Consider the following 20,478-nt stretch of genomic DNA (forward strand, 5'->3'; position numbering starts at 1 on the left):
TTGTAATGTTGAAAGCGCATTAAATTTCAAACAGTTGGACATCTTTTTTATCAATGTCCGTCAAATATTTTTTGAGATATGAAGCGTCAAAAAAAGAGCATTTTTTTCCCCTTTCTATGAAAATATTCGTTTTGCTAATATTTTGAGACAGATATCAGCAAAACAACTCAGGCTATTACATAAATTGTAAAATAAAATTGTAGGAAATTTCACTAGCTTTCATTTAAGACCAAAAGAGTGCCAGTTATTTAAAAAAAATAGGATTATATCATAAGTCTAGTATAACTGGATCAGAAATAATCGGTGGATGGTAATGGCCAAATGGGATAGTTTTATGTAAACTTACAGGAGGCGTAGAGGAGAACGAATTATTATTATTTGGGGGCTGTTCAAGTATTACTCAGACACATATTTGCGTATATCAAATCAACATTTATTAAGTAAGTTAAGTTTACGGTCAGAAAGACCTCAGGATCGCCGCTTGGCGGAAAAAAATATTTACGAGTAGAAAACCCTCATTAATTGAATCAGATTGTTCCGAAATTGTTCTTGTACGGACTGGTTTTTAAAGCATATCAGTCATATCACTGAGGGTCAATAACATCGATGCAATCTCACGAGCGTTGTCGTGGACGTGCCCGAATCATAGTATTCTCCGTTTAACGAAATATCAGTACATAGTATGTGTTGTATTGCACGCGCAGGTCTCTCACCGCCGCGTAGGTGTAGTCGGACCATAACTCGACAGTATACACGCTTGTACAAAAACTGAGGAACAGCTGTCTTTTTACGCTACATTTGGCGAATCTTCTAGCCAACATGTTTGCCCTTACTGCGGTGGCTCGCCTCTGCCTTTCTATGTCCTCCTGGTCTTTTAAACTGGACAAAAAGATGTGGCCAAGATATTTGACTTCGTGTACTCTCCGCAATTGAACTCCATCAAGCAAAAGAGGTGGTACATGTGTGGGCATATGTGCTGCCTCCATGAGCATAAATTCAGACTTGTCCGGATTGTATCTCATGTTATGCTGGCTGGTGTATCTCTCGCATTCTGCAAGTAACTTACGCATAGCTCCCACAGATGGTGCTAGTAGGACCATATCGTCTGCATATGCGATGTGATTTATCATTTGCCCATTGATGGAGCAGCCAACCTCGGTACTGGTCAAAGCCTGCGACAGCCCATCCATGTATACGCTGAAGAGAGCCGGAGACATACTGCCTCCTTGTCTCACGCCACAGTTTAGCCCGCTGGCTGTGGACAGAGTTGACTTCCATCTTACTACGTTCTTCTGCTGGGAATACCACTTCTCCAGTATCTTAATAATTGGCGTGGGCGCTTTCCGTTCCCGTAGTTTATTCCACAGCAATTGGTGGTCAAATACAACTCAAGTGGATTTTCTATCACTACAGGAGTTGTGCCATCAAGATGCAGAACCAGGACCCTCAAAAAGGAAAAAGTAAAATGTAACTAATTCTGTTTTATTTTTCTAATTTACTAAACTTCAAAATTTTACTGTATTTTATTTCTTCATTAGTAATAGTCAAATCGATGCAAAGTTAGCTTAGACAATTTTTTTCAGATAAACGGATATCAAAGAAAGTAAGATCGAATAGATAGCACATTCAACCTGTAACTTTTAGCGTAAACTATTTTACCTTAACCCATCTACCAGACTCTTGGCTTCTCTATTTATAGATTTTTTTTTGTTTACCAAAGTAACTATTCGACTTACTGACCTTTATTTGCACTAAAACTAAAGCAAAATAAATTTTATACAATGTTATATTGCAATATATATCATATCATGAAGTATTTTGCAGATATTTGTCTAAAAATATTGGCAAAACAATGGCGGAAGCAGAACCTTACGATAAACCTACATTTTAAATGGACATCGTAAATATAGGTTTGTAAAATTGTAAGTAGCGATGTGCCTTTCTCTGTAAAATACGGTAATTTATATTTCCCGGGAAGTAAGTTTCCCTATACAAATCTGGTAAATTACCAAGATGGGCACGTCGCTAGTTGTGAGCTACGGTTTTACATGAAATAATGTAGTCATAGCTGTATTATCCGTAGGTACTAGTTTTACTACATACATACATAAGTATTACTCCTGTCAGTTATTTATCGGAGATGGATGAAATGTACATACGTAGTGCGAAAAGGGTTTCTTTCGGAAACGTTCGTAAACGTTCAGTATTTGTGGTCATACTAATGTTCAGTCAATGCCGAATGCCGTTTAGCCGAATAATCAAACTATCAATGCCTGCTGAAACCAGTTCACGGGTATCTATTCATGTACCCGTGAATGGGTTCCAGCAGGCGTTCTTCATGACATCAAAGCTCTCCAAACGGCCTCTACGTGTTGGATCTATATCCCCACGCACGCCTTATAAATGACCGGGCTCGAAAGACCCGAGAGTTTTAAACGGAGATACAAATAATAATAATATTCTTTATTGTGCACATAAAGTAATTACATACAACAAATAAGATCAAAAACAAGAAATCGCTGAATTATCGCTGTTGTAAAAAAATTACGCACTCCATAGACACTTTTTTTTTACATTCATACAGTATACATATAATCACGCCTGTAGCCCATAAAGGGGTAGGTAGAGCAAATGAACTATTAAGTTTCAGTGCCACTCTTGGGGCAAAAAGGGGTTGAAAGAAATGCAGATTGTGACATTGCAGTGACAGCGCCACAATTTAACCCATACCCCACAGTCGACCTCCTCGACACCCACGGGAAGAATGGAGGGGGGGGGGGGTTCTTAAACAATGTATAATGTGAAATTTACATATACTGGCAACATTATGTTCTTGAAAAAAATTGGTGAATTGAAAACAACAATACATCATTTACTGAAATTAATCCTTGGAATCAGAACATGATGATTAATATAAATAAGTAAATGAAATAAATGTGAATTACTCATACAAACTATCTAACAACTAGATTTTTGAATCCGAAGAACACTTTGTACGCAAGTTCCAGGCTCCAGCCAACTCACCAAAAAAAAAATACCAAATGATCACTCGACCTATTTACACTGGTCAAAAAGAGAAATAAAAAAACAAAGTGTGATGTAAAGCTGCATTTTTGGTATGTTATTTGGGGTCCTTGGGGGAATGTAGGACTATATTTTGCAAGCAAAAAAATGGTGTGCTAACTTCGTAATTTAAAAAAAAAAAGTAAAAAAATCAGACTTTTTTTGGTATTTGCCGTTTTATTAAAAAACTATGCATTTTTGGTCAAAAGTTGCTTTGTAATGTTGAAAGCGCATTAAATTCCAAACAGTTTGACATCTTTTGTATCAATGTCCGTCAAATATTTTTTGAGATATGAAGCGTCAAAAAAAGAACATTTTTCCCCTTTCTATGAAAATATTCATTTTGCTAATATTTTGAGACAGATATCAGCAAAACAACTCAGGCTATTACATAAATTGTAAAATAAAAATGTAGAAAATTTCACTAGCTTTCATTTAAGACCAAAAGTGTGCCAGTTATTTAAAAAAATAGGATTATATCGTAAGTCTAGTATAACTGGATCAGAAATAATCGATGGATGGTAATGGCCAAATGGGATAGTTTACATATATTTACAGGAGGTGTAGCGGAGAATGAATTATGATTATTTGGGGGCTGTTCAAGTATTACTCAGTCACATATTTGCGTATATCAAATCAACATTTATTTAGTTAGTTAAGTTTACGGTCAAAAAGACCTCAGGATCGACGCTTGGCGGAAAAAAATATTTACGAGTAGAAAACCCTCATTAATTGAATCAGATTGTTCCGAAATTGTTCTTGTACGGACTGGTTTTTAAAGCATATCACTGAGGGTCAATAACATCGATGCAATCTCACGAGCGTTGTCGTTTGTCGTGGTCGTGCCCGAATCATAGTATTCTCCGTTTAACGAAATATCAGTACATAGACTACATAGTATGTGTTGTATTGCACGCGCAGGTCTCTCACCGCCGCGCAGGTGTAGTCGAACCATAACTCGACAGTATACACTGAGGAACAGCTGTCTTTTTGCGCTGTCACTAGTTTTGCGTTGTCACTACATTTGGCGAATCTTCTAGCCAACAGGTTTGCCCTTACTGCGGTGGCTCGCCTCTGCCTTTCTATGTCCTCCTGGTCTTTTAAACTGGACAAGATGTGACCAAGATATCTGACTTCGTGTACTCTCCGCAATTGAACTCCATCAAGCAAAAGAGGTGGTACATGTGTGGGCATATGTGCTGCCTCCATGAGCATAAATTCAGACTTGTCCGGATTGTATCTCATGTTATGCTGGCTGGCGTATCTCTCGCATTCTGCAAGTATCTTACGCATAGCTCCCACAGATGGTGCTAGTAGGACCATATATTATCGTCTGCATATGCGATGTGATTTATCATTTGCCCATTGATGGAACAGCCAACCTCGGTACTGGTCAAAGCCTGCGACAGCCCATCCATGTACACGCTGAAGAGAGCCGGAGACATACTGCCTCCTTGTCTCACGCCACAGTTTAGCCCGCTGGCTGTGGACAGAGTTGACTTCCATCTTACTACGTTCTTCTGCTGGGAATACCACTTCTCCAGTATCTTAATAATTGGCGTGGGCGCTTTCCGTTCCCGTAGTTTATTCCACAGCAATCGGTGGTCAAATACAACTCAAGTGGACTTTCTATCACTACAGGAGTTGTGCCATCAAGATGCAGAACCAGGACCCTCAAAAAGGAAAAAGTAAAATGTAACTAATTCTGTTTTATTTTTCTAATTTAGGCCACTAGGTGAGTGTTTTATTGTTGTATTATTGTGTCGACTTTTTGTTTATGTTATACTAACAGGTAGTTTTTAAAATATCCAATAATGTATAAGTACTAACCATTATGGGCCCTTTGTTGTCTGATATAATAAATAAATTAAATTAATTTACTAAACTTCAAAATTTTACTGTATTTTATTTCTTCATTAGTAATAGTCAAATCGATGCAAAGTTAGCTTAGACAATTTTATCAGATAAACGGATATCAAAGAAAGTAAGATCGAATAGATAGCACTTTCAACCTAAAACTTTTAGCGTAAACTAATACCTTAACCAATCTACCAGACTCTTGGCTTCTCTATTTATAGATTTTTTTTTTGTTTACCAAAGTAACTATTCTTCTTACTGACTTTTACTTGCACTAAAACTAAAGCAAAATAAATTTATTTTATTGTATTGCAATATATATCATATAATGAAGTATTTTGCAGATATTTGTCCAAAAATATTGGCAAAACGCTACATTTTATAAATGCGTCAAAAATTAACCTTTTTTGACGCTTCATATCTCGAAAACTATTTGACGGACATTGATAAAAAAGATGTCAAACTGTTTGAAATTTAATGCGCTTTCAACATTATAAAGCAACTTTTGACCAAAAACGCATAGTTTTTTAATAAAAAAATAAAAACCAAAAAAAGTCCGATTTTTTTACTTTTTTTTTTAAATTACGAAGTTAGCACACTTTTTTTTTGCTTGCAAAACATAGTCTTACATTCCCCCAAGGACTCCAAATAACATACCAAAAATCCAGCTTTACATCACACTTTGTTTTTTTAGCCGATTTTCATGTAAGATTTGACCGGTGTAATTGTGTTTCGACCAATTTTGTGTCGGCCAATTTTTACAATTACTAAATGATTATTCGTCGAAAAGTAAATCGGCGTATCAAATTTCTACCTACCGACTCCGTTTACGAACGAATATTATGCGAAACGAGAATTTTCCAATCGTTATTCGGCCAAAACAGACGTCGGCGAATCGTTGTCGGCGTATCGAAAATCGGCGTATTTTATTTCGGAATATCAATCGGGCACCGTGGTCAGTACATCTTGTACTGAGCCTGACTGAAGTAGCATGACACGTTCGTACGTTTCCGTAACAATACGAAGGCAACTCTTTACGCATTGAAATGTTTGATGTATTAATTATCTGTATGAAGTCTGTTTTGCACTGTTTTTGTACGTGTGCAATTAATAGTAAATTACATACCTACACCAGTAAAGTAAAAAATGTGTCAATCATATGTACTTGTCGGCCGAGGCGGAGCTGAGGTAAACAAACATGTGATCTGAAGCTTTCTTAATTACTGGCCAAGGTGTGCAACTGTGCACACTTACCTACTATTTTTCTGTTTGACGGAGCCTGGAAGCGGTACTTTCGTTTAGCGCAGCGACCTGAAATTTGACGCATTCCGGCCAGAGAAAAGACAAAAATAGTTATTTGTTATACAAGGGGGCAAAGTTGTATTTTAACGCCGAGTGTGGAATTGAAAAACGAGCAAGTGAAAGGATTCTATAGTTTTTTAACACACGAGAAGTAAAATACATTTGCACCCGAGTGTAACACAAAACTTTTCCCCTTACTATAGCGAGGAAACTACAACGCAAAAAATGCGTTTATCACTGCTTGCAGTAGTTCCACAGGTGGTAAATCATCTTTATTACTAGATTCACCTGCTTTTATCAATTTTAAAGCAGTTAATTTGACTTTATTCAAGGTCAAATTACTTTACCCACTAGTGGATAAAATGCGTTTTTACCCGCTGGTATTAAAGGACAAACGCGTGTTTCCGAGCTAGTGAGGGGAAAAGCATTTTATTTTATCGAGAAAATGAAAAGGATTTTAAAAATTTTCATTGCACTCATACTTATATATACCGAAAAAATAACAGATATCTTTATTATTTAATGAATCAACGGTAGCACTCACGTTATATATTGCTACTACTGCGATGTTCGGGGTCAACTTTGGAGGCCACCTTCAGGCATATAGGAGTGCTCGCGGCGGCTAAACCCAGTGCATTCAATATTTTAAAATGTGTTATGAAATTATAAATTTAAATAGATATCATACACGAAAGAAAAAACGACAGGGCCCACTGGTGGCCGAGCCGGGAATCGAACCCGGGTCTTCAGCTTACGCGGCTAACGTCCTCACCACTAGACCACCCCCCATATTATATATAAATTTATAATTTATATATAGTAGTGTGACTACTTGAAAAAAGAACAAATCGAAAAATATTCAATAAAATAATTTGATTTGTTCCCTAGTTGTGTTATGAAAGTTTAAACTTTCTTAACACATTTTAAGATGAAATAAAACTATGGCAACGGATTAAATCGCGTATAATGAATTTAAAATACATCCCGATACAGAGTAATGGTAAAATTTTTTGAATATTGTATAACTGGCTTTATTAATAGTGTGTGAACCTGCCTTAGAAATCTATATTATTTGTGGTCATGGTTCGTTAATATTTCTTGTAAGTGGGTAGCTTTTGCACATTTTAATTTTTCCTCAGTCACCCGTTGACCACGAACGCTGTAAAGAGTTCGAAACGTCGGGATGTATTTTAAATTCATTATACGCGATTTAATCCGTTTCCATAGTTTTATTTCATGAGTAACTATCGCGGTAACCGAAGACAATATTACATTTTAAGATATTATCTTTATTATACAAAATACAAAATCATTTATTCAGCAAATAGGCCACAGGGGCACTTATACATGTCAACATTACAGAGTATTCATTAAAGTTAAACAAATGAAATTAATATAAATATTAACAACTAAAAATTAATCATAAGTAGGCTTAGGACTTTTTATGGCATACCGTGGTTCTAAAATCCGTGGTGTCGACATATAAAAAATTTTCAAGTCATAGTCAAAGTCCAACAGTATGATGTCATATTAAATATAAGTATTTATACATACTGTCACAACGTTACCTAGTTAATTTTAATCGAACGTAGTTAATATTAACTAATAATGTTATTTATTAGTAAATTTTATCATAATCCTATATAATAATACCAAAAAATTACTATTAAGATAAAATCAACTACGTTCGATTAAAATGAACTCAGTGACGATGTGACAGTGTGTATAAATATTTATATTTAATGTGACATCATACTGTTGGACTTTGACTTTGACTTTGAAAATTTTTCATATGGCGACTCCACGGATTTTAGAACCACAGTAAAGTCCTAAGCCTAATCATAAGCAAAGTAGTTATACACTGATGTAGAGTTAGAGATGTATAGTATAGTCTCTAAATGTCATATTATTACTAACTTTACTTAATACATAAAGAAAGCATAAACTATTACAAAGAAAAAAGAAATTTAGAATAATTTTAGAGTTGTAAAAGACTGAATTTTACAAGTAAAGATATATTTAATTAATATTGTTTCAGAAACACTGTACGATGTGCCGACTGGCATGATCGTGCTGCTATCGTTCCTCTACGGCTCGATATCGGTGCTCGCCGTCGTCGGCAACTTCCTCGTGATGTGGGTGGTGGCCACCTCGAGGCGGATGCAGAGCGTCACCAACTGTTACATAGCGAACTTGGCACTGGCTGACATCGTCATTGGGCTGTTTGCTGTGCCGTTTCAGGTACGTTAGAGACTGTCGGCAACTGACTCGTGTTGTGGGTGGTGGCCACCTCGAGGCGGATGCAGAGCGTCAGCAACTGTTACATACCGAACTTGGCATTGCTGACATCGTCATTGGGATGTTTGCTGTGCCGTTTCAGGTACGTTAGACACTGTCGGCAACTGTCTCGTGATATGGGTGGTGGCCTCGTCGAGACGCATGCAGAGCGTCAGCAACTGTTACATAGCGAACTTGGCACTGGCTGACATCGTCATTGGGCTATTTTCTGTGCCGTTTCAGGTACTTTAGATACTGTCGGCAACTGCCTCTTGATGTGGGTGGCTGCCTCTTGATGTGGGTGGTTGCCACGTCGAGACGCATTCAGAGCGTCATCAACTGTTACATAGCGAACTTGGCTCTGGCTAAAATCGTCATTGGGCTGTTTGCTGTGCTGTTTCTGGTACGTTAGAAACTTTCGGCAACTTACTCGTGATGTGGATAGTGGCCACGTCGAGACGAATGCAGAGCGTCACCAACTGTTACATAGCGAACTTGGTACTGGCTGACATCGTCATTGGGCTGTTTGCTGTGCCATTTCAGGTACGTTATAAACTGTTAGCAACTGCCTCGTGATGCGGGTGGTGGCCATCTCGAGGCGGATGCAGAGCGTCACCAACTGTTACATAGCGAACTTGGCACTGGCTGACATCGTCATTGGGCTGTTTGCTATGCCGTTTCAGGTACGTTAGATACTTTTCGCCTTAAACTGTATCTGCTAAAAACATTTAATACGGTACGAAAAAAATCACAGACACAGACATGCAATGAAATGATTGCCATTACGTTTGTAGTATATAATGTATCACAATTCGGCGGAGCAATTCGAGAGAACTGTAGTAAATAAGTATCATACAAAATGGATGGCCTAAGCCGGGAGTTTTATTTTTCATTTCACAGATATTTATGTGTAAAAAAACTATAAAGGCCGATACAGACGGGTCACGACGCAATATTTGCTTAAAGTTGTAGATATTCCGTTTTGTTGTAATTTTCATGTGTGTTTTTATCGCTAGTTGTGGGGTTTTTGTGCTACGATGAATGGTTTAGATATAATTTTTTAATGACAAAAGAACTATTTCTATTAATAATGTTTAAGAAAAAAAAACCGCCGCCGGGTTCTGGTGAAAGCTACTTGCGAATGTTGGATTATGTAGAAAGGTGTAGGTATTTTTTTAAACTGCTTTTAATGCTTTAATTATTTGATGGCAACAAAAATGAATATACGTATAGGTACCGTTAAGGTTTGAGGAGTTTCATCAATTATAAGAAATCGAAGCTTGACAAAATTTGACTTGAAAAGTCAATAATATGCTTAACAAATATAACTAAATAAATGTTACTGTTCTGAACTTAAATGAATGCTGTTCTTATAAGAATACCAAAGTCACTATAAGTGTGCCGTTCAGATTTGAGGAATTCGGTTCTGACCATCATCTGGAGTTTCACTGCACCAAATGTCACTGTTCTGGACGTAAGTGCATGCGGTTCTTATAAAAATACCAAAGTCACTATATGCGTGCCGTTCAGATTTGAGGAGTTCCGTTCTGACCATCATCAGCAGTTCCAGTGCACCAAATGTCACTGTTCCGTACGTAAATGCATGCTGTTCCTTTAAAAACACGAAAATCGCCATATGTATGCCTTTCAGATTTGAGGAGTTCCCTCGATTTCTCCAGGATCCCATCATCAGAACTGAGTTCTGAGAAAAATGGAACCAATCTGTATGCATATACATTCAATCAAAAAAAAATAATTTCAAAATCGGTCCAGTAACGACGGAGATATCGAGGAACAAACATTAAAAAAAAAGTACAGACGAATAGAGAACCACCTTCTTTTGAGAAATTTGAGAGGGCGGTTAAAAATAAATCTTTAAGGATCTGTATATCCTTAACCGAGTGCCGTATAGCAAAAAAATAATCTATTTTCGTGCCCTTTTAAATAGCGCTAGTAAAGACCAAAATAGTTAACGTCGGCGGAAGGAAGGTTTATTAAGTCACTTTTCCCACTCCTTAAAAGGTACGGCCAATTTTCTGAAATACAATTTTAACCCGATTTTCCTTATTGGATTTTACCAGTCGGGATTTCGGGTACGGTACGTGTAAATGTGACTTAAGGGAATTCCTCAGTAAAACGCCGCATAGCACAATGGAACACATTTTTTTGGCTCAGTTGGTTTCTCAGAGACAGACAAAAGTGCAAAGATTTCAAAAGCCTAGATAAGGCAATTCGCACAATTTCGATTGTACATTCTCGTTTCTTAGAATACGTCTTGGTGGAACACTTCTGTTAAGTTGTTTTAGAACGCAGCCAAGCTTTTTTTTTTTAATTCGTCGCCTCTGGTGCCTTTTTACTTGTCATCTGTCACTTTGTTGTCAAATGCTGTAAAATATACACGAAATATACCGTTAGTCAAGAACGCTAGTTTTCTTTCTCTAAAATCTCCGAATAAAACCACGAATAATCCTTTAACTTCATATATTATTCGTAAGCAGCATACAATTAGAAATCATACAATACACAAAAAACATCATTCCTACAATCAAATTCCATGTCATAGGTAATACAAGTGACATGAAATGGTCTCAGCATGTTGCTGGCGGCTGCGCTGATCTTCCGAAAAGTGCACTCATTACGCGTGCGTCTAGCCGCAAAGACACAACGCTTGTCTCAAATTCTTGCACAACAAGTGTTTACTGACATTGCATTGCAGTCCTGCACCATTTTTTCCCGTATGCCAACTCCTTTCGATATTAAGTATTCTAACTCAACGGTCGGATAGCACAATGGAACTCAGTTGGATTGAAGATGACCAGGGAGCGTACTTTTCGTGCCGATGACATCAATTTGACGTCACGCTCCATATAGGGTGATCACAAATTGTTTTATTGTTAATTATTAATCATTAGTCATCAATCATTTTAAGTTATGAATTTCTTTTCATGGTAATGAATGCAAGAAGGATGGTGTGCTTTACGTTAGAGAGAAATTCTCTTTTCTACGTATTTATTGTAATGTGTTGTTAACAATACTATTTAATTAAAGCTTCTTCAGCTGACAGCTATACGTCATTGGTGTGTTGCCACAGATGCTGTTAGCTGTTGACGTTAAATTATGGTCGCGTTCACACTTAAAAATGTTTGTCATTGTCTTGTTCCCTTTATTTTAATGTATAATTTATAAACTCTGGAAATATTGTCTTATTTTAAATTGTGTACTTTTTTGCAACTTTTTATCCTGTTTGTGATGTGTGTGTGCTTTCCGTGTTTTCTTCTAAATTTATTTATAAAAACAAATCAAATAATTTTATTTACGTTTCACATTTCAAGTAGGTATTATTTATGCCACATGTAAATGGACTACTGTATTTGAAGTAATTTGTATACGATTAAAATGATTGACGACTAATGATTAATAATTTACAATAAAACTATTTGGGATCACCCTATATGGAGCGTGACGTCAGATTAATGTCATCGGCATGAAAAGTACGCTCCCTGAAGATGACAGACGAGACGACAGTAATTAAAGATCGTGTTATTCATGAGGACGAGTACTTGGTTCTTATTGCCATTATTTTCACACCACCAAAAAGGTTTGACGAATTCTCGCATATATATAATAATTAGATTTAATAAGTTATAGTATGTTCATCTGGTGCCAGTGTCTCAGATTTTATGAACGAAATATGGGCTAGATAGTAGATACCGGAAGGTTTTCTCTAATTGAAAGCGGCGCGAGGAAACCGGACTAATCCAATAGGAAAAACCTAACTGCCCCTCTGGGTTAGGAGATCAGATTCGATCGGCTATCGTTTTTGTGGGTTCAGTCCAGTTCATAACCCAACGTCTTAAAATATTTACAGTATACCAAAGAGGATTGCGTATTAAAAAGAGTTACTGTCGAAGCATTGCATAAACTGCCATCTCTTGACACAGGCTTAAAACTTTTGAACCTCAGTTTTGACAATTTGGTCCATATTCTTAGCTTGATATGACTGTGTTAAAATGTCAAATATTAATACCTATTAGCGACATCTAGCCGAGCGTCCCCTAAAGGTGTACCGGCATCTAGGCCACCGTAACTTTTTCTGGTATGTCTTTGCAGTACACACAGTGCTACTTTCTACTTATAATAACCTAACCACAAAATTAAAATTTTGAAAAAACCCCCGACCGCGACCTAGTGGACCGATTTTCATGAAACATGGCTAAGAATACTCCCGACTAACTCAGCTTTCAGACAAAAAAAACTAAATCAAAATCGGTTCATCCGTTCGAGAGATACGAGGCCACAGACAGACACACACATAGACAGACAGACAAACAGACAGACAGACAGACAGACAGACAGACATACACACAGACAGACACGTCAAACTTATAACACCCCTTCGTTTTTGCGTCGGGGGTTAAAAATGAGTGACTTATGTGCCTATCGTCAGACAATACACGTACAAAGAAGTACTTTGCAACTAGTGACGATTTAAAACAGTCCGGTTTTCTAAATTAAACTAGAGGTATATAATTTCGTCTTTTTCAGATTTTTATCGTAATGTAAGACGCTAACAAAGGTCTATAAGTACTTATTATTATGTACTGTAAATTTTATATATTTATAACTATACCTAGATAAGAGTTTTGAATGATTCACGGTTATTTTCATTAGACTTATATTGACCGGGATATAGACCGTGATTACCTTTTTGATTTTTGTCGAGCTCCCGATATTTCGACGCAGTTGCATGCATAATGATCACGGAAAACTGACGAAGGCGGGTGGATGTTAAAGTTGCATAGACAGCGCGCGATCTACCCTCCTTCCCGCGCGTTGGCTGCGTTCACTTTCAGCGTTACCACTGGTCGCATTCACACTCGATGGTCTGTCCAAACACACTACACTCACAGTGTCACTACGTTTGTTCAATTCTGACTTCACCGGTTTTTATCGAGTCTCGGGTTAATATCGGGAGCTCGACAAAAATCAAAAAGGTAATCACGGTCTATATCCCGGTCAATATAAGTCTATACCTAGATATTTTTTAAGCACGAACGAAGTGACACTAGTGACTTCCTTCCGATATTTAGATCATCGATATCTTACATTATAATATGTCATTCATTATTATAATTATGTTATTAATTATTGCTGTGGTCTTAAGTAGTTTCACATGAAACAATGTTTCCCTAAAAGCATGTGCTCTGCCTACCCCGTTTAGGGAGACATTAACGTTATATACACCTAAATTCATAGGCTTGAATTCAGGTGTATATAACATTAATGATTTATACAAATGTTACAGGTTTGAAAATAAATGGACAATAATAATAAAACGAACCATATTTTAATAGTTTACATAAGTTATTACATTATTATTCAAGATTTTAGAGGTTATTATTAGGGATAATTATTAACCTTATGTAAGGCTATTTTATCGATAAATGGATTGTCGATGTTTTTATTTTGTCATGCACTTACAACTTGACGTTCGTGCCACAAAAATATCTAGGTATATTTATAACGTTTGGCTTGTACAAAGATACTTGGACCCATACAGTCTCTGGAGCTAATTAAGGTTCGTAATAGGATTGTAAATTGCGGCTATACCGTGATACAAGTACCTAGTGCAGAATAAAACTATACCCAAGAAGAAAAACTACATCCATATTGTATCGCTTCCAAAGGTCGCAGTGTGCAACCTCCCTAAGAGACGAAGAGATATGCTAATTCTAAATTTATAGAGGTAGGTTTATAGTGCACCGTTAGATTTACCATTGTAAAGTAGGGACATAAACAATTCTGTTTTTTGGCGTGTACTGTAAGCCATTGCTGTTATTTCTTCTTCGTCAAGATTACAGCTACCGTAGTTTTCTATACTGTAGCACAGAATAAATAAAAGTACCTACTAACGCATAGAAAGCACACCTACAAAACCGGAGTTTTTCAGCAGTTCAGGGATGAAGAGTGATTTAGCTTTCTAATGCACAGAAGAAAATGTATAGATATCTGGTAACAAAAAAGGAAGGTTTCATCATGTTTCATACAAACGACCTAGGACATTTTGAGAAACTTAATGGATCTTACTCAGCATCACAGCCTACCAATTTTTATCTAAATCGAAGACGTGATCGAAATGTACAAACTTTTCGGGAATTGCTTACGTACGCTTTTTTGTATCGGCTTTGTCAGTCCCGTATTATCGTTATTGGGATGTGTATGTAAATATGTATCTATTGTTTTGTCCCCAGTTCCAAGCCGCGCTGTTGCAGCGATGGCTGCTCCCACACTTTATGTGCCCTTTCTGCCCGTTCGTGCAGGCTCTGAATGTCAACGTCAGCGTGTTCACATTGACAGCCATCGCCATTGATCGGCATCGAGCCATCATCACTCCTCTCAGGTAAACTATATACAAATGTAGTACGAAAAGATTTGCCTTTGTATTGTTACCATGAATCCAGATATGGGGACAAAAGATGGACCCCAGAAGCAACAAAATGGACCGGACCGGTAGGACGGGGGCACCCAGGAAAACCCCAAAAAAAGCGGATAGACGATATCTCCTCCGTCGCAGGAAAAGATTGGCTAATTAATCGGTTACGACAAGCCGTAGTACACGTAATCAAAAGTTTCACTGTGGATCACACAACCACAATCACACATACCTACTAAGGTGTGTGTGATTGTCAGATAGCAATCTGACGGCAGAATATTGCCGTAATATTCCTTACTCAAAGCTACAGACAGACTGATAATAGCTTTACGGCTCAATTACATTAGAGCATTTTACTGTTTGCAATATAGGTCTAGGTGTGCCTTGATGTAGCCCACGCCACGTCAACTGTGTAAACTAACGTTTCTTGGTTGCGGATTTGAATTCCTTCCTATGTAAACATAACACAATTCAAAACGCAACAGCGCCTTTACTTTGTGTTTTTGACGTTTCAGAATACGTGACTCGCACTGTCGAGAACGTTACAGAAAATAGTATTTTATGCAACCGGCGTTTAAAAGATCAAATAAGACGAGTGGCGTGGGTAACAATTTGAGGCGAAGCAGAAAATTGTTAATAAAAACGCCACGAGTATTTTTTGACTCAGTTAAACACCGTGGCATAGAATAGGTACGTCTTTTTCTACGACCATGCTCTTAGTTTTTAATAGTTTTTTAGAATAACTTTCGTGAAACTCACACTGTTTCCTGTATTTTGAAGCAAAGGTTTGCACTGCTAGCGCGTGACTCTCGAGCCAGCTGCCCAAAGCCATCCTCCGCCGGCTTCCCGCACACGCGCGCAGTAACGTTATAAAACAACACGTTGCCATGCTCACAGAACAAAATAATGCTTTTTCAATTTTTTCGTAACTGCGCGCGTAATAAATAGAATTTTATGTAGGGTTTTAAAGAACTATGCACTACCCTGTAAAGTGTAAATGACGAATAACAAACAATTCGGGAGTAGCAAAAATGTGACCGTCCATGGCTAAAGGGCCCTTATGGCAGGTATACAGTTAAGGACAGATTCTAAATCTACGTTAAATAAGCTATCTAATACAAACAAATTATGACCCTAGTCCCATACTTACACATTCACCGCTATAAACTACGAGTAATTACAATATAGCGCTACGGTCGTAGCCGATGGCATGGATTTCCCCGTATGTAGCAAAAATGTGTGGTAGAGGCAGAACGACGTATCGTGATTAGCACTGAATGGGTTAACAGTCTATTTTAGAACCAATCGTGTCGCTCGCGGTTCAATCTTAGGATCCATACAGTAGCTCGTGTGTCAAGGACACTTAGTTAAAATACTGAGGCAGTTGAGTATTGTTATTGTTAACCTTTTGAAATTATTAATACTAGCTTTTGCCCGTCGCTTCGCTCGTGTTAGAAAGAGACAAAAAGTAGCCTATGTCACTCTCCATCCCTTAAACTATGTCCCCTAAAAAAATCACGTCAATTCGTCGCTCCGTTTTGCCGTGAAAGACGGACAGACAAACAGACACACACAATTCCCTATTTATAATATTAGTATGGATTACAGATAGGTAACTATTGCTCGCCGATACCTACTTGAAAGTAAAAATATTAGGTATTTTATATGATATAATTGTAAATCGGGACCAAAACTGTAGAAAAAGTATGAATGCATACATATTGTGCTAAAAACACCATTGTTGACATTGACTAGATAATCAAGTTTCTAATGGGTCGGCAACGCGTATGTGACACCCCTTGAGTTGCAGGCGCGGTCCATAGGTTACGGTCACCGCTTTCCATCAGGCGGACCGTGTGCCTGTTTGCCACCGACGTGGATTTAAAAAAAATAGTATTGGTGGGTTGAATTCAAAGGATGGCTAAAAAGTGATTACTCATTAATAGGTCTTAAACGTTTTTATTGACTTGACAAAGTCCATTGGGCCATTTTTTTCAAAGTTGTCCACCCCACTTTTTTTGTAACATAGGTATTTTTACGCGATTCATACTCAGAAACGCGAGGTCTTTCGATCCTGATAGGAGAAAAAAAATGTCCCAAGATTTCCATACCTACATTTTTCAAACCTTCCATTCCGTTACCTCCATACAAAATGTATGAAATAATGGTAACGGAATGGGAAAAAAACCTTGGGAAACTTTTTTTTTCCTTTTAGGATTGAAAGAGCTCGCGATTCTAAGCGTAAAAAACCGGCCAAGAGCGTGTCGGGCCACGCTCAGTGTAGGGTTCCGTAGTTTTCCGTATTTTTCTCAAAAACTACTGAACCTATCAAGTTCAAAATAATTTTCCTAGAAAGTCTTTATAAAGTTCTACTTTTGTGATTTTTTTTTCATATTTTTTAAACATAATATGGTTCAAAAGTTAGAGGGGGGGGACGCACTTTTTTCCCTTTAGGAGCGATTATTTCCGAAAATATTAATATTATCAAAAAACGATATTAGTAAACCCTTATTAATTTTTAAATACCTATCTAACAATATATCGCACGTTGGGGTTGGAATGAAAAAAAATATCAGCCCCCACTTTACATGTAGGGGGGGTACCCTAATAAAACATTTTTTTCCATTTTTTATTTTTGCACTTTGTTGGCGTGATTAATATACATATTGGTACTAAATTTCAGCTTTCTAGTGCTAACGGTTACTGAGATTATCCGCGGACGGACGGACGGACAGACATGGCGAAACTATAAGGGTTCCTAGTTGACTACGGAACCCTAAAAAGTGGGGTGGACAACTTTGAAAAAAAAAAATGGCCCGGCCGGCTGTAACTAAGCAAATTAAATGTTAATTTATATTTAATCCATACTGAGCTACGAATTGACGTAATTTTTTAAGTGAAGATAGCCGAAGGGATGGAGAGTCGCATAGGCTAATTTTTGTCTCTTTCTAATCCTCCAAAATGAGGGCTGGAAGTATGTATGGAGCATTCCGCAATTTGCAAATTTAAAGCGAGTGAAGCCGGGGGGCAAAAGCTAGTCGTTTATAGGTACTAACTTAGTACAACCTATTTAGTAGTTAGCAGTAGTTAGTAATTTCTAGTAGACTATTTAAACTACTGTTGTATAACATGTCTTCTTCTTCCTAGCATTTCCCAATATTGTTACTACGGCTTGGATCCGTTTTGGCAACTAATCCCAAGATTTAGTGTAGACACTAATTTATTTTTTAAACTATAATGTGTATGAAATAAAACTATGGAAACGGATTATATCGCGTATAATGAATTTAAAATACATCCCGACGATTCGAGCTCTTTACAGCGTTTACTTTTTACATTGATACTTGATTGGATACTTGATTACATTGTTGGGCCATTTTTTTCAAAGTTGTCCACCTCACTTTTTTTTTGGATTTGGAAGTTGTATGTGGTTTCCACTCAGAATCGCGAGCTCTTTCAATTCTAATAGGAGAAAAAAAGTGTCCCAAGGTTTTTTCCATTCCGTTACCATTTTTTCATACATTTTGTATGGCGGTAACGGAATGGAAGGTTTGAAAAAATGTATGGAAATCTTGGGACCTTTTTTTTTCTCCTATCAGGATCGAAAGAGCTCGCGATTCTAAGTTAATCGCGTAAAAATACTCATGTTACAAAAAAGTGGGGTGGACAACTTGGCCCTGTTACACTGTACTCGATATTTTTATGACCATTATATAATTGTTCATCCCCCGCTGGGTACAAAAGTACAAAATTTATCATACTGCTACTCGTGCTCATATTCGAAGTATGCACAATAATAGGAAAATGTTACCTTCAACCTTCAACCCTCTACATACACCCCCAACACAGGTACCCTCAAGGACTTTTAGTAAATTATTGTACTACAGGATCTATTTCTAAATAACTTTGTTACCTTCAAACTTTACCGTTAAATAATCGATTTATAATAAACTTAGCTCACGTGCGTGATGTCGGTAATTAAGAATACCTGGCCCCGAAGCCTTATGGCATTTCTGCGACGCCAAACACCGCAGAAATGCAGTCTGGCTCTGTCGCGCCAATACGCAAGAGCGAAAGAGATAGATTGAACATCTGCGGCGTTTAGCGCCGCTGAAATGGCATTCGGCTACGGGGCCTGATATCCATTAACAGACCACGTTATACTGTTACTTCCTGTCACCATATATAATTAAAGATTGTTGATTATTGTGGCTAGCATGACTTTTAAATACCTAAAATTAGTGAGTAACTAACGAGAATGTCAAGGAATGTAACGTCTAGTTTCAGTAAACGGTTTGAAGGTTGTTCACTTTCTCATACAATCAAACTCGTATCTGTAAAACTCATGGAACGGACAAAAGTGTAATAATTACTAAAGGGGCTCAGTGTCTCTCTTGCCTGACGATATCGGCAGGACACAAATAAAATGTGACAACGCCGAGTTACGAATTTTATGACCTTATTGCATTAATACAATTGCAGAAAGGGCCAAATCCGAATGAGTACCTAAATTAAAATATTCCCGAACCCAGTGGGAATGGCAGATCCTTGGTCCTTTATTACCTTTATGGAAATGTTAAATCAGGAACATCAAACATTCGTTAACCAGTTTCATTAGTTTCATTACAAATAATATTGGCAACCATAGAGTATATTGAATAGTATTTGGCAACCATGGTAAATGTTTCGATTGTCAAGGACTTTTCATAATAAATGTAATTGAAAATGTTTTACTTGAACATATTAACCGAATGTATCTATTCGCCCTTAGAGTTGGTCAAAATGCGCCTAGCCTTATCAGAGATAACATACCTACACTAGAGAAATTTCGTCGGGTACCACGGCGGGCGTCTAGTGGTAAAGACGTTAGCCGCGTAAGCTGAAGACCCAGGTTCGATTCCCGGCTCGGCCACCAGTGGGCCTTGCCGTTTTTTCTTTCGTGTATGATATATATATAGTAGTGTGATTACTTGAAAAACCGGCCAAGAGCGTGTCCGGCCACGCTCAGTGTAGGGTTCCGTAGTTTTCCGTACTTTTCTCAAAAAGTACTGAACCTATCAAGTTCAAAACAATTTTCCTAGAAAGTCTTTATGAAGTTCTACTTTTGTGATTTTTTTCATATTTTTTAAACATATGGTTCAAAAGTTAGAGCGGGGGGGACGAATTTTTTTTTCCTTTAGGAGCGATTATTTCCGAAAATATTAATATTATCAAATACTATTTTAGAAAACCCTTATTAATTTTTAAATACCTATCCAACAATATATCACACGTTGCGGTTGGAATGAAAAAAAAATATCATCCCCCACTTTACATGTAGACCCCCCCTACATGTAAAGTGGGGGAGGATATTTTTTTTCAACCCAAATAAAAGATTTTTTCCATTTTTTATTTTTGCACTTTGTTGGTGTGATTGATAACATATTGGTACCAAATTTCAGCTTTCTAGTGCTAACGGTTACTGAGATTATCCGCGGACGGACGGACGGACAGACGGATCCATCCTCTCTACATGCCCGAACCACCTTAACATACCCATCTCAATC

The 20,478-nt window shown here is 37.4% G+C and overlaps 1 protein-coding gene across 3 annotated transcripts in view; it reads left to right on the forward strand.

Annotated features, from left to right (window-relative positions):
• The window catches only part of LOC125226072 (RYamide receptor-like), a 121,531-nt gene that overhangs the window by 48,675 nt on the left and 52,378 nt on the right, over nucleotides 1-20,478 (forward strand). For 2 of the 3 annotated variants that reach the window (XM_048129912.1, XM_048129911.1), the window contains 2 exons: nucleotides 8,261-8,463; nucleotides 14,751-14,899. In XM_048129912.1, the coding sequence (XP_047985869.1) occupies nucleotides 8,261-8,463; nucleotides 14,751-14,899 (352 nt within the window). Of the gene's footprint in view, nucleotides 1-8,260; nucleotides 8,464-9,066; nucleotides 9,183-14,750; nucleotides 14,900-20,478 lie in introns of those variants that run through there. The other variant, XM_048129913.1, reaches the window with a different exon arrangement.

Source organism: Leguminivora glycinivorella, chromosome 5 (genome assembly GCF_023078275.1).
Source record: "Leguminivora glycinivorella isolate SPB_JAAS2020 chromosome 5, LegGlyc_1.1, whole genome shotgun sequence".
Classification (NCBI taxonomy): Eukaryota; Metazoa; Arthropoda; class Insecta; order Lepidoptera; family Tortricidae; genus Leguminivora; species Leguminivora glycinivorella.